A 15608-nucleotide genomic window follows, 5' to 3' on the forward strand; every position below is an offset into this window, starting at 1 on the left:
CGAATCGTGGAATTTCTGACTCCCTTGGGGTTGAAGCTTTAGGTAGAGCGGGCTTCCCTTATTATGTCTGAGCCCTCCTGAATCCGCTTTTATTTCCCCTCTGGGATCCTAGCTCTGTCTTTTCATCCCAGGAGAGCTGCAGGTGTGTCCATAGGATTCTGAATTTGGTACTTTCATAAAGATTTTAGTTGCAAAGCAGGTGAGTAGGCTTCATTCACATTCTATTGTGATTGCACCAAGGGCTGCAGTGCCCTGTGCCCAGGGTGTCCCAAAACTAGTACAGGGTGAGGTGTGCTCATTGTTGTGTCAAAAGAGAATTTTCCCTCCATCCTGAGAGATCTATGCTAAGGTGCTTTCCCCTGTTCAGCCCTCAGTCATTTATTTCTCTGCTATCTTTATCCCCAAGGTATTCTTTCTCATTCACCTTCAACCCTGCTTGCCAAAATGATTTTCAAATCCTGTCATTTCTGGGCCTGCTTCTGGCCCATAAATCCTTCCAAGGGATGTGGCCACCTACAAAGCAATGCCCAAGTTCCACAGGGCAGTGGCCAGGGCCCTCCTGACCTGGTTCCATGCAGTGTCTGGGCCCAGCATCCTCTGCAGTCACCTCAATGCCTTGGTGCTCCAGGATTCAGAACAGCACATGTGCGATCTCCAACTTCACCTGTGTTTCTCTGCATTTGTGAAGGGGTTGCCACTGGCAGAACCCAGCTCAGGACTCTGTCCCCAGCCTCTTTTCCCTGCTCCTCCCGCAGGACTTCATGCACAGCCTTAGGTGTGCTTGCTGGAAGCCTGATAACCCAAGCCATTTTCACACATTTCCTGTTGTAGTGAGCGTTGTGCGGCGTAGGGGCAAAGTTTGCTCAGCTCTGAATTCCTGGCACTGGGCCTGCTGTATGATGTTTTTGGAATGAACGGAGGTGTCCTCCTTGCCTGGGTGCTGAGATCTGGTGTCCGCCCCCCCCCATTCCTCCTTCTTTGGTCCCAAGGTTTCCGTTGTAATCTTAAGAACACAGAGCAGGAGGCACAGCAGCTGGGAACCAGGGCGTCTTCTCTGGAGGGAGGGACTGTCTGATTCTGGGGTAGCTCACAGGGCCAGAGGATGCTTTATCTTGAGAGGACTGAAGAAGGAACGATTTTTTCAACCCAGAGAGAAAAAGAATTTCAGCTCTTTGGAAAAATAAAAGGGGGCCAGTGTATTTGACTCCAAGTTGAAGATTGGGAGTTCTACCTAGATTAAGCATGGAAAGTCTCTGAGGTCTGTAGTGTTGGACAGTTCTCGGTCACAGGATGATCTTAGAGGTTGAAAGTCCCTCCCATCCTCATTGTCCAATCATCCAGAGGTCATGGATCCACCCTTTGACTGGACACTCCCATAGCGGCACACCAGCTTGTCCCCGTGACGTCACACAGAGAACATCAAGCACATTCCCGGCTCAATCTCTCATACCCTAGGCAAGGGATGGAGAAGAGTCTCCTCCTTTAGATTCTCCCATGTGGCTGAAGAAGCAGATGCTTTTAATTTTCGGATGATAATGCTGGGATTTATTTATTTGAAAGGCAGAGTCACACACACACAGAGGGAGAAGGTAAAGAGAGAGCTCATTTGCTGATTCACTCCCCAAATAGCCACAACAACTGGGTTGGGCCAGGCCAAAGCCTGGAGCCAATAGCTTCCTCCAAGTCTCCCACATGGGTGGCAGAGGCCCAAATATTTGGGCCATTCCTGCTGCTTTCTCTAGGCTATCAGCAGGGAGTGAATAGGAACTGGAACAGCTGGGACATGAACTGGTTCCCATATGGGATGCCAGCATCTCAGGCAGCAGCTTTACTCACTACAGCACAATGCCAGCCCCTCTATATCAGTCTTACAGGACAGAGATGGTACCTCCCTTTGGAATAAAGGGCAGGCACATGCTTGTCCATCAGGAGAAATTCTGCTTTTCTTAGGTCAAGTTTCTATTGAGTACTTAGTCCACCATGTGGGTAAGCATCCTCTGAGACCATCTACATCACCAACATGGCACTGGGAACAAGGACGCGTGACAATGACACAATGAAGTTCATGCTGTTTGTTGGGCAGTGAGTAACAAAGTCCCATTGTCTCTTAATTTTTTTTTTTTTTTTTGACAGGCAGAGTGGACAGTGAGAGAGAGAGACAGAGAGAGAAAGGTCTTCCTTTGCCGTTGGTTCACCCTCCAATGGCCGCCGCTGCAGCCGGCGCACCGCGCTGATCCTGGCAGGAGCCAGGAGCCAGGTGCTTTTCCTGGTCTCCCATGGGGTGCAGGGCCCAAGCACCTGGGCCATCCTCCACTGCACTCCCTGGCCATAGCAGAGAGCTGGCCTGGAAGAGGGGCAACCGGGACAGAATCCGGCGCCCCAACCGGGACTAGAACCCGGTGTGCCGGCGCCGCAAGGTGGAGGATTAGCCTATTGAGCCACGGCGCCGGCTAGTCCCATTGTCTCTTACTGGGGAGTCTCCTGTCTTCTATCAGCATCCAGGACACTGTCACAAGCCAACTTGCTCATTTGAAAGCAGGGGTGACTTCTCTGATAATATATGCTTCTTGCCAAGCTTTAGCTTATTGTTCAAACCACCACCCTAAAACTAAAATATTTTGGTTTTCATGTTGTTGATAAGGACACTGGAGTATGGAGAGTAACTCTTTCTAGGTTGCAGAGCCTGTGAGTGCCTGAAGAGATTTTTATTCAACTCTGTCCAACTGCAGAACCACTCTCTTTCTATAACATCTGTTGATGTGTTAAAATTGCAAACATTAAAATGCCTGGATATCTATTTGTGGCACCGGGCCAAGAAAAATCCTGTTGGCCCCCAAATCATCTCTGGGTGTTGTGATGATAAGTGTTCAGGCGAGCAATGGAAAACAGCAGCCTCTCCTCCAAGAAGTATAAACAAGATAAAACTGTCAGTTCTTTCCATCTAAAAAGAAGAAAAAGAGGCCGGCGCCATGACACAGTAGGTTAATCTTGTCTGGCGCCAGCATCCCGTATAGGCGCTGGTTCTAGTCCCGGCTGCTCCTCTTCCAATCCAGCTCTCTGCTATGGCCTGGGAAAGCAGTAGAAGATGGCCCAAGTCCTTGGGCCCCTGCACCCACATGGGAGACCAGGAAGAAGCACCTGGCTCCTGGCTTCGGATTGGCACAGCTTCAGTCATTGCCATTTGGGAAGAGAACCAACGGAAGGAAGACCTTTCTCTCTGTCTCTTCTTACTGTCTATAACTCTACCTCTCAAATATCTTAAAATCTTAAAAAAATAAGGAAAAAAGCTCTCTTCTGCTGCTTGTGGAGCAGTTCGCTCAAATTCCTGGCATGCTGCCCTTCCTTTGCTGGTTGATGGAGGAGATCCACCTCTCACCAGGCATGATGGATTGAGTCAAGTGCTCAGCATAGGCGAGAAGGGGTCTTGCTTCCATAGGTCTCCAGCTCTGGGAGCAGAATTCTCGGAGACTTGGTCAGCCTGTTAAAAACCCCCTTGTGAATTTCCATGGTGCATGTCCTGTTCATTTGATAAGTGTCTTACCTTTAGGAGACCTACCTGTTCCTTCAGTGCTCCCTAATGCCTGTGTAGCAAAGTCCAAATCTCCTAGCTCAGCTTCTGTGGCCCAGCCTTCATGTACTGTGCACCTGACTGAAGTCACCTTTCTGCTTGGAAGACTTTCCTGAGTCCTTCTCACTCTCCCAGTAGAACTGGTCCCTTCCTCGTTGCTTTCCAAATTTATCTGTGTCTCTTCTGTCTCAGCATTGATAACATTTTGGTGCTATCGACATTTGCACTTCTGTCATCTTTGCTAAGCCACAGTCTCCTTAAGGTAGCAAGTGTTATCCCCCACTCTCACATGGGTACCTAATAAATGTGTGAGGATTGCCAACTCCAAGTTCAAACGCACACACATGTATTATCTGTCTGTATCCGGGTCTGAAATGTCATTGCTAACTACAGATGGTCCCCAAAAGAATGGTTTGACTAAATGATTTTTTCGACTATATGATGCTGCAAAAGTATGTACACACAACTTTTCTGTTTTTTTTTTCATGTTCACTACAGTATTCAATTAATTACATGAGACACCAAGTTTTTTTTTTTTAAATAAAAATACGCTTTGTGTTAGATGGTTTTGCCAAATCACAGGCTAGTGTAAGTGCGCCGGGTATGTTTAAGGCAGGCCAGGGTAAACTGGGTGTTCTATGAGTTGTATGCATTAAATGCATTTGCAATGTCATTTGCAGCTTATGGTGGATTTATGGGGAGTCACTGCAAATTGAGAAGCACTTTCACCCTTATTAGGAGTACAAATCACCCAAGAGGGATTCGTGCAGGTGCTCTGCTGGGATGTAACTTAGCTAGTCACTTTATTTTGACAAGAGAGGATTGAGTGACAAGCTTCCTTGAGGTCTTGAGGTGTGGTTGAGGGGTGAATGGCTCAACAGCACTTGCTAAATTCATCTCCTTAATCATCCTGCCGAGACAGGTGGGTTGATTCTCCATTCAACCCTCTCTGCCTACCACTTGGAATGAGCTCTCATCCTAGGCTAGCTCTCTCCAGGGATGGAGGGGCAGCCTAGTACCATCTCAGCTCAGAGGCTTGGCCTGGGGCACTCTAGTTCCAGCGCTGATGAGTCACTCGAGGATCCAGAATCCTGCTGCCACCATGCTGCCCCCCAAGGTCCTCTTGCTGACCAGCCACCACTGCTGAAGAGAAGAGGGCCAGGCAGGCCTGGGCTCAATTGCTCCTCCTTTCCTTAGGAGCTATGTAACCTCCAGCAAGCTGTAACAGCTTTCTGAGCCTCGGCCTCTGCAAAGCTGAAGATTAGAGGATATCCACCAGCTAGGTTATTATGGGAGGGCTGAAGGTGTCACCTGTGGAGAGACGCTGGGATTTCCTTAAGTGCCCTGTTCCTTTCCAGCTTCTTCCAGCCCTCCTCTCTAGACCTGGTCCTTTTTTGAATTGCCTCCCTCTTCCTGTCCTCACCCTCACTCCCTCCTCCTGAAACAGTGTGTGGGAACTTCACTGGATGCATTTGTGCCTGTTAGTTGCGGGCCTGCTGCATAGTTCAGTGCACAGTTTGGGGAGGAATCACAGATAAAGCAAGCCGGTCCCTGGCTTGAAGGATTGGATGCATTTGCCCAAACCAGTGTGCACTGGAACCACATGGGTGGGTGCATCATCTTAACAGGTTGCCCTAGTCTTGGGCGTGGCTGTCTCACCTCTCCAGCTTGCCTGAGATAGCTCTCTCCCTAGAGGTTCTGGACAGGATTGCCTTGAAGAGCCCAGCTGGGTAGCTTCCACATCCCCACCACTGCAAGTGCTGGGGCTGAGCTTGAGCCTGGCACCAGCTCAATAGATCATCTCCCACACTTAACTGCACAAGAAACACTCTTTTGGTTTGGACTTTTCTTTCTTTTTTTTTTTTTTTTTTTTGACAGGCAGAGTGGACAGTGAGAGAGAGAGACAGAGAGAAAGGTCTTCCTTTTGCCGTTGGTTCACCCTCCAATGGGCGCCGCGGCTGGCGCGCTGCGGCCGGCGCACCGCACTGATCCGATGGCAGGAGCCAGGAGACAGGTGCTTTTCCTGGTCTCCCATGGGGTGCAGGGCCCAAGCACTTGGGCCATCCTCCACTGCACTCCTGGGCCACAGCAGAGAGCTGGCCTGGAAGAGGGGCAACTGGGACAGAATCCGGCGCCCCAACCGGGACTAGAACCTGGTGTGCCAGCGCCGCTAGGCGGAGGATTAGCCCAGTGAGCCGCGGCGCCGGCCTTGGACTTTTCTTTCTTTTTAAAGGTTTGTTTATTTATTTGAAAGTCAGAGTGACAGAGAGGGAAAGACCGAGAGAGAGAGAGAGAAAGAGCTTCCACCTGCTGGTTCACTCTCCAGATGGCTGCAATGGCCAGAGCTCGGGCAGGCCAAAGCTAGTAGCTTTAGCCAGGTCTCCCTTGTGGATTCAGGGGCCCAAACATTTGGGCCATCTTCTGCTGCTTTTCCCAGGTGCTTTAGCAGGGAGATGGACAGGAAGTGGAATGGCCAGGACTTGAACCACTACCCATAAGGGATGCTGGCATCATAGGCGGTGGCTTTACCAGCTGGTCCCTCATTTGGACTTTGCTATGATCATGTTGCCAGCCGGCTGTTCTATGGGTCATGGTTTGGGAACCTATGACAAGAGTTTCCCCTTAACAAGAGTTTCTGTTGCCGGAAATCAATCAGTGAAAATTTTAAAAGGAAATTTCTAGGAATAAATAACTGAAAAATTTTAAGTAACTTTTATTGCATTGTATCCTTTAAATTTTTTTTTTTATTTGAGAGGCACAGTTACAGACAGAAAGGGAAAGACAGAGTGAAGAGAGGTCTTCCATCTGCTGGTTCACTCCTCCAGTGGCTGCAACGGCCAGAGCTGGGGTGATCCAAAGCTAGGAGTAGAAGCTTCTTCCAGCTCTCTATGCAGGTGCAGGGGCTCAAGCATCTGGGCCATCTTCTACTGCTTTCCCAGGTTATTAGCAGAGAGCTGGATCAGAAGTTGAGCAGCTGAGACTCAAACCAGCTCTAGCTCATCCCTTATGGGTAATGGTTCAAGTCCTGGTTCAAGCCCAAATGGGATGCCGGCTCCGGAGGTGGAGGTTTAACCTACTACACCACAGTGCCAGCCCCACGTTGTAGTCTTGACAATTGTTTTGCTATCCATTATTGCTGCTAATCTCTTAAATGCCTAATTTATAAATTAAACTTTATCACAAGCATGTGTATACAGGACAGAAACATAGTACATATATCTGAGTTATCAAAAAGTTCAAGGAAAACACACGTTATACAAAAACTACGCATGAATTTCAAAACAGTTTCCTATCAAACTAAACTTATTGTTTAATTCCACTTTCCATAGACTTTTTGAAGTCCTCTTATTATGGGTTGAGCAGAACTTGGCTCCCCAAACTCAAGCAGATGTGTAGACTGAATTCTCAAGTTAGAGGGTGACAGGTGAAGAAAGGAGATTTGATCTGATTATGGCATCTGGTGGGAGGTCCTTAGGTCACTTTGTGGTTCCCATGAGATGGTTGTGCACTGAAGCCGAGTTTGGCCTAGCTTCTCTCTGCTTCCTGGCTCACCATGTGATCTTTCCTCCACTTCTGCTCTGCCAGGTACCAGGCTAATGGGGCCTCCACACTGTAAAGCTAAAAATAAATCTCTTCTTTCCCATGAAACTCCCCCTGAGTATTTAAAAGTAATGAAAATCAGGCAAACACACCACGACTCGTATAGGCTTCAGTACTCTCTGTGGTTGGGCATCTGCTGGGATTCTTGGACTCTGTCCTCTGGGGCTAAGAAGGGACTTGCTATTGCCCAGCCCTTCATTTTGGAGTCGAGAGGGTGGAGGGACAGTCAGCTCAGGTCACCAGGGAAAAGTCCTGCCTTTGAGTAGCCTCTTGCCATCACCAGCTACCACCAACTCTCTCTGCCTCTGTCTCCGTGACAGCCCCAGGACCTGTGGCTGGTGGCCATTGCTCACTGAGCTTGGAGTCCTGTGATCCTCCCAGAGTGAGTGACAGGAGACCTTTCTGCTCCCTCCCAGGGGGAGATGGTGTAGCTTCCATAACTCAGGGCTGATGGGGATCCAGAGGGGACCCTGGCACCCAGGCACAGTCCTTGGACTGCTGGTCCCTCAGTTATTAAAGAGCTGGGAATCTCAGCCAGCCTCACCGGAAGGGAGTGGTGAATCAGCTCATCCTGTTATTCGTGGCTACTGCTAAGAAAGCATTCAGAAGTGGTGCAACAAGGGTTTTTCATTAACCAAGGCATCCATACTATCTACCCAGCTCCAGTTACTGACAGTGCAAGAGAGGGCTGAACCGGTCCCATTTGTTCCAGCCCTTGGTGCTGTGATACATTATTATGGGTTGAATATCCCTGATCTGAAATCCTTGGGACCAACAGTGTTTCACATTCTGGATTTTTTTTTTTTGATCTTAGGATATTTGTATACACAAAATCAGGTATCTTGGCAGGGTGAGAGACAAGTCTAAACATAGTTCACTTTTGTTTCACAGGCACTTTACACACATAGCCTCATGCTAGCTCTATACAATATTTTAAGTGCATCTGCATTTTGATGGTGACCTGTAACGTGAGTCTGGTGTGACATTTTCCACTTGTGACATTGTGTCCATGCTCAGTTTCAGATTTGGAGCATTCTGGATTTCAGATTAACGATGAGAACATTGGGGTCAGGGAGGTGTAAGAAGTAGCCCCACAGTCCCAGGACCACAAAGGGGAGCCGGGAACAAGCCAGGGAGCGAGGCTCTGTGGTCTGTGCTCCTGGCACTGGGTGTCATTGTCCCTGGGACTGGAGAAGGATGGGACTCCCTCATAATTAAGATGGCACATCAAGACGGCAATGCTTCAGCTGCTGCCCTCCCTGACTGCTGGGACAATCAGTTTCTAGAGGGCTGTTTCATGTTAATGGTTGTTTCCTGCAGCTGCTGCCTGTGTGGGCAAAAGATGCCGGTCACTTCTGCCTGCCTTGTGCCAGCCAGAGAACCACCGGAGAACACACACCCCACAGAACACACAATCACACTGGGGAAAGCAGGCTCGGTGGGGGGCAGGGGGTGGGCGGGGGGTGGTGGTGGTGCTGAGAGGGAGGGGCTTTTGTCTTCCCCAGAACACTTAGAGTTCATGCTGTTGGACTCTGAATGCTTGGTTACATGTCAAATTTATTTCCAATCGTTTTGAGCTGAATCGATGGGTACAAAGGTACCTCTGCACTCCGGCACCTGCTGTTCCTTGCAAATGTCAAGGACTTACAAGTGATGCCATTAGCTCAGGTCAGGGCAAGGATGTCTCACTTCCTGGCTTTCCCCGTGCCCACCCACCCCACGTGCACCCAGGAAGGACATCCTGCACTGCCTGGGGACACCTGGCTGGCCAGATTTTCAGAGCAAAGGCTGGCCTCTACAGTGGCCCCTGTGCCCCTTGGAGAGGCCTATCCTGGCTTGAACCCTCCCTGCTCTGCCCTGGGTTGGCACCCACAGTCCTGAGGTCTGTGTTTTGGGAAGAGGCCTGCCTGGTGGGGCGGGTCACGCAGGGCAGTGCTGGTTGGTAGGGTGCATTGTCTGTCCTGCTGTGGGAAGAGGCACTGGGGAGGTGCGGTCTGGCGGCCCTCAGATGAAGTACTCCTTCCTGCTGCTATCACTGGCGTCCTGGAGGCCAGCGTCGTCCTGCAGGGCTGCGTCGGCGCTTTCAGCAAACTCTGTGCCCTTGGCCTCGTTGGTGTGGTACGTGCCTTTGTGCCGGTACATGTAGTGTAGCATGACGAGGAGGAGGCAGACCAGGACGAAGGCCACAGCAGCGATCACGCCTGCAGGAGGAGAGAAATGCAAGGGCCGGGCTGTGACAGGTGTCTGGGGGACCTGGCTCAGGAGGCGGGGGCTGGTCTCACACGACTGTAACCACAGCAACCCCAGACGGGCTGCTGGCTCTTTGCTTCCTATGTCTCTTCCTCCCTGGGGTTTGCTGCCATTCATCTAAAATGGCCCCTTCTCCTCCCCTCTTCCCCACTATCCCTCACTTTCCCCTCCTTTCGTGGATCCCTGCCCCCTGCAGCAATCCATCATTGCATCAGGCAGGTATGGGGGAGCTGCTCAAAACTGGGGGTTCACGGGATGCAGAAATTTCATTTTTCAAACCAGAACAATCCCAGCGGAGGGGCTCCCTGGGACCAGACAAAGCTCCTCTGTCCTCCTGCCCCACCTCCTCCACCTGGACACTCTGCCCTGACTGGACTCCTCTCGTCCTTGTTCACAGTCCTCCCTGACAGTGGGAAAGCACCGGCTGCAGCCACGTCCCGCCCGAGTCCCCAGCTCTGCTTCCTTCTGGGCGTGTCCTGGCTCTAGGAGGGCCCCTGGCATGCCAGCTCACCTGCAATGATGGCAATGTCTGTCACGGAGAACGCCATCCCTGGGTCCGCCTCTGTTGAGTGGGAGAGAAGAGCCTGAGGTGAGAGAGGCAGGTTCTGCACGCTCCGCAGCACCCCAGCCTGAGCCTGCACCCTCTGCACAAGTGTGAGCAGCTCTGGAACCAGCAGGAACAGCGAGGTACTTGCACAGTGCCCAGGCTTGACCCAGGCTCAGCTGGGCCACTGGGTGGGTTGGGGAGCACCATACAACCACAAGGTCAGGCCCAGGCGAGCTCTCTACCATATCCCAGCACCAACACCAGAGCCAGCACTGGTAGATGCTCACCAGGAATCTGGGGTGTACATGCAGTTGTGCCCTCATTGTGCTTAGCACAGAACATTTGTGGAGTGTCCCTGCCTGCCTGGTGTTCCATCTGCCATCTCATGTGGTCTTCCCAGCTGTGTTTTGGATGATTGGTGCTGTTAACCCATTTCACAGGTATGACACTAGGGCTCAGAGATGTGATGGGCTCGCCCAGTGGCTGGCTGGTTCCCAGCGGGTCCTGTCACCTCTTGAAGTAGCCCCTTGACCAGCCTTTGAATCCATGCTCCTAGGGAATATTGCCCCTCCCCCAGGCACTGGCTAAATCACTGAGCCTCACGGTCTGGCTGGAGGGCCAGGATCACAAGGAGAGCAGGCACCTGCCCGTTACCTCTAGCTGCTGCCCCACAGAAGGTCATCCTCCAGGGTGCAGGGATGGGTGAGGAGCAGGATTTATCAGACCACGGAAGTATCAGTGTTAACATGGAAAATCCCACATTCCCATTACAACGGCTATGCATATTAACACAGAGAGGGATAACAGTCATTTCCGCCCAGATAATCACTTTAATCACAGTGCTATGAGGTCATTCTCCCCAGCAAAGCTGCCAGATGCCTCTTGCTGATAAGAATCAGGCTGTGGGTATCAGGAGGGATGGTGGTGGGGAGCAAGAGACTCCAGAGATCCTGAGCAGGGAGCAGGAGAGAGCTGAGCTAGGGGTCTGGGGTGAGCACGGGGCCTGGAGGGGGGAAGGGGGGAAGGGGGTAAGCCAGCCACCAAGTCAGCAAGCACACAGTCAGGGCACACACACCAGGAGTCAGGCGGCGAAGGCTCACAGAGCAAAAGTGCTTCCCAGCAGCAGAGGAGCAGCAAATCCAAGTGAATGCTGGACGCTGCGATCCAGTGGGGACAAGTGCAGCCCCTGGGGCTGGGCGTCAGGCACTGAAGGATAATCACCGAATGTCTGGAAGCCCAGTCCCTTCTGGGTTCCCGGGAACCAACTGCACAGCACCCTCCACTATTCACATTCTCTGTGGAGCTGGGATGGATTTTCTCCCCAGGCATTCTGTCATTGGCTGTAGCCAATCACTACCCATTCTACAAGCTCTCTGCAGGGGTGGGGAGTGAGATCACGTATGCTGCCCTGCAATGCTGGGGACACTCTGCTTCAATAACGCGGTGTAGGACAACTGCAACTGGATTCCTGGGGGCCGGCTACACGTCTCAGATGTTGAGGGACAGCTGTTACTGGGCACCAACTCTGGGGATGGAAGCCATGTTCTTCTGTAGCTACCAAGAGCATCTCTTCATTTGCATTTTCTAATGACATCAAGTCGGAGTTTTAGTCCAATTTCTGTTGCTGTAACAGAGTGCTACAGACCAAGTGCTACAAAGGTTTATTTGGCTCCCAGTCCTGAAGGATAGGAATCCCAAGAGTATGGCACTGGCATCTGGGATGGGCTAACTAATGCATTATGACACAGTGGGGGGCATCGCATGGGAAGACAGAGTGAGCATGCTAACAAAATCACTTCCCCTGTAACCCATTAATCCATGAATAGATTAATCCATCCGTGGAGGTAAAGGCCTCATCACCCCATCACCTCCCCAAAGATCCCCACCTTTCAAATACCATTGACATGTGACTTTGGGGGTGAAGTTTCCTGTGCCTGAAATTTTGGGAACAACCATTCTAACTGCTGAGAAACTTTGTATCATGCCAGGCTTTGTCTTTGCATCTCCTGGCTTCTCTCTCATGGTCTCTCCCTCTGCCTTAGGGATACCCAGGGAGCTCCCACTTCCTGTCTTTCATCGTCCATCTGGTCCAGTAAAGGAAGAATTCAGGCACAGAGGCCAGGACTCAAGGCAGTGAGTTCCCTTAAGAGCTGAGAGTGAGGATGACTTCCCACCAGGCGGAAGATTGCTTTAGCTTTAAGATCCCAAAGGGAGTCACCGGGAAGCCAGAGGGCCAGTTTCAGGATGGCCAATCGTGCTGAAGGCCAGCAGCATCTACGTCTTGATAGTTTGCTCAGTGTCGTGTTAGTCACCGGAAGTACTGGATTTCAGGGAACCTACACGACAGGCTGAAAAAAACACAATTTACCAAGAGCTCTGAAACAGTGAGGGCTTTGCGAACATCTTATTTAGGGCTCAGGCTTAGGACATCTGTTGAGGGGAGCAGGAACCTCTGCAGGTATGGGACATTCTCCTTGGCTTGTGTTGGGTTTTTTTTTTTTTCTTCCCACTCTTAGATCCTTCAATGTCCTTGTGTAAGTGCAGCATAAATCATCTGACAGCCAAAGTTCATTAACTAACTTTTCTTTTTGGTAGGAAAGGTCAAGTACATTGACCTTTCTTTGATGATTTGCTTTATTGTTCCCTGAAAGGATGTAGCATTCAGGCTCTGGGTCTTAGCACATAAGCATCCCAAGGAAATAAATGAATAACGTATGACCCATCCATCAATTTCCCCTAAGCACTTAGCCAGTCCCAGGTTTGAAAGGGAAAAAGCAGAGGGTATCTGTCCCCTGCTAGTCTGCCAACACCCTCTAGGAGGCTACTTGGAATAGTTTGTGGAAAACAGAATTAAAAGATGAGGTCATTTGGGTGCAAACATTTTGAAATTCACAGATATGAAGGGTCTTCAAAAAGTTCGTGGAAAATGTGTATTAGGAAAAAAATCTATGTATGGATTTGAAAATATTTTGTACCCAAATAAAGTTTACCTTTTATTTCTACTTTCCATGAACTTTTTTAGAGTCCTGTGTGATACAGGGTCCAGTAAACAGGTGCAGGGCTAGGACTCTGTAGAGAGGACTCAGCCATCAGAGTTGGTTCCAGGACTCTTGGATTCCGTGAGCAAGCTCACAATTCTCCCATTTAAGGCCAGGCCCCTGCCATCAGCAGCTCACAGTGTAACCAGTGGGGATAAATCCAGAAAGAGCTGTTCTCTGATGGACCCTGTGTTCCCTAGTGTTCTCAGGAAAGGCTTCCTGGAGGAGGTAGGCCTAAGCCTGGCCTGCTAGACTGCCTGGGTAGCAATGCCAGCCTGGGACAAAGATGGGCAGAAAGGGCAGGCGTGGAGGGGGTCAGTGCAGCTACTGGGGTGGGCAACAGGGCTTCCTTGGAATGGGGTCCAATTGCCACAATGCCTGATCACTGTGTGTTTTAGGCCAGGCTCCAGGCAGCTGCTGGATGAAGGCTGTGGGGGCATCCCCTGCCTGCCCCACCCCTCCCATCCCTGCAGAAAGCACATGTGTTCTCCATTGGGCTTGCAAACCCAACTCTCAGGTCAGGGAGGGACAGCGTCATCTTGACCACCCTGGTTAGGACACGCCTGCCCATCTCAAGGTTAGCATGAAGGCCATAAAGACCAGCATGGAGCACCTCGTGGGTGGTCTTCCCCAACCCAGGGCTGAGAAAGCATCATGTGAAGTTGTTACACTGCTCCAATCCCCCCGGTGAAACAGCCTGATCACATCTCTCCGTCTTGTCGTGTCATATACAATGTGACCGGTGTGCTAGTACTGAAGCCTTGTAGGCTGCCCTCCACCATCCACATCAGAACTCGGTGTTGTGGTCCAGCCCCCAGCCCCTCCCCCCCACCCCGGCAGCCAGACTCAGGCCAGGCTGTAGGCAGCTTCCTAATCAGACACTCACTTCCCAAGAGCCAGACCCGGGAGCCTGACCGAGCCTTCTCCTCCCCCTCCTGCTGTCTCTTTGCCATCTGACCTCCCTAGAAACCCTTCAGAAGCCCTGTTAGGGGGTGGCGGAGGGCACAGTGGACCCCTACCCTTCACTCTGTGCCACAGATTGGGCTAAGGGTCTGCTGCCTCCTTAATCCCCCACAAACCCCATGCAATATGCGAAGGTGACAATGTCCTCTCTAGAGAATTCTGTGTGGACAGTGTCACGTCATCCAGCTCAGACAACACCTTTATCTTGAGTTCTGTCTTCCCTGTAGGGTTTCTTGTTAATTACAGTTACTGTCACCTTCCTGGACTGGGGAGGGGGAGGCTCCCTTTTTATATATTTGTTAAAAGATTTATTTGAAAGGCAGAGTGACTGAGAGAGTGAGTGAGAGCGAAAGAGATACTTTTCCATCTGCAGGTTCATTCCCCAAATAGCCACAACAGCCAGGGCTGAGCCAGGTGGAGGCCAGGAGCCAGGAGCTCCATCCAGAGATCTCTTTGAGAACAGTGAGGCTGTATAGGGAGGCACGGGGAAGCTCAGGGATGGGCATTTGTCCCACGTCCATGTGAGCAGTGACAGCTCAGCCCCCACCCCCACCTGCCCACACACCTAGACTATCCTGGGGGGTGATGTGGCCTTTCAACCTAAGGGCTCCCTCCTGCAAGATGTGGCCGGATTACTGTGTAGACTCATTGTTATATGGGGTAAGCACCTAGTGCAGCACTTGGCACAGGAAAGGGTGTTTGATCATTTGGTTACTGCCACCATCGATTAGGCTGGGCTGGCTCAAAACAGGGCTCCATTCAATGCTCTTACACACTATTAGGCACATGTATCACCCCAGGACTCACACAATCCACTTCCCGTCATGGATCCCAGAGAAAGAGTCTGGAATGGCAGCAAACATCCACACTTGGGAAAGTGTATTACCATGCTGTTTAAAGGGGAAACTAAAAGACGAGGATGATCTCACCGTTCCACAATCGGAGTTGGTTATGTAGATTATGATGCACCCATGTGTTAGGATGTCACGCAGGCATTTAAGGTGATGCCTGGGGATTCTTAGTGACAGGAGGAGGTGCTTACAGTGTGATGACAAGTGAAAGGAACATGGCTGCACATAGCAAGGATGCCAGACAGTTCAAAAAGGAATAAAAAGAAACACACTTAAAATGTTGGGGGCAGACTTTGATGGTGAATGGGGGTTGATGGGTGGTTTCGTTTTCTTCTCGTATGATGGTACTTCCAAAAGTTCATGGAAATGTAATTAAAAATAAGTTTACTTTGGTGCAAAAGGATATTTCTAAAATCCTATGCACCGTTTTCTCACAAAATGTATTTTTTCATGAATTTTTGAGGCCCCCCTAGCACACACGAATTTCTACTGTTTTGCACCAAAGTAAGCTCATCCTTTCTGTTTTGCATGAACTTTTTTTTTGGGATTTGTCTTCTTCTGTAGTTTTCTGCCCTTTCCAAATCATCTCAGATAAACATGTGCTACTTTTACAATCAAGAAACGTGGTGGCTCTATCTTTAGAATTAGCTCTCCTCTTGCGGCATCTGCAAAGTTTCAGGCTAGGAGAGCTGTGAAGGACGCTTTCCTCTGTCTCCACCCACCTGCCTCTCTCCACGCCTCCACTGAGTGCCTGCAACCCTCCAACTGTCTCCCACCAGCTGCCATGGGGT

General features: G+C 50.6%; 1 protein-coding gene across 1 annotated transcript in view; it reads right to left on the minus strand.

Moving 5' to 3' along the window:
• Nucleotides 1-8708: 8708 nt before the first annotated feature.
• Nucleotides 8709-15608, minus strand: part of GYPC (glycophorin C (Gerbich blood group)) — a 35830-nt gene continuing 28930 nt past the window's right edge. Inside the window, exons 2-3 of the mRNA XM_051848073.2 lie at nucleotides 9930-9980; nucleotides 8709-9369 (exon numbers count right to left, since the gene is read on the minus strand). Of these exons, the coding sequence (XP_051704033.2) occupies nucleotides 9173-9369; nucleotides 9930-9980 (248 nt within the window). The 3' untranslated portion in view covers nucleotides 8709-9172. The remainder of the gene's footprint in view (nucleotides 9370-9929; nucleotides 9981-15608) is intronic.

Source organism: Oryctolagus cuniculus, chromosome 3 (assembly GCF_964237555.1).
Source record: "Oryctolagus cuniculus chromosome 3, mOryCun1.1, whole genome shotgun sequence".
Lineage (NCBI taxonomy): Eukaryota > Metazoa > Chordata > Mammalia > Lagomorpha > Leporidae > Oryctolagus > Oryctolagus cuniculus.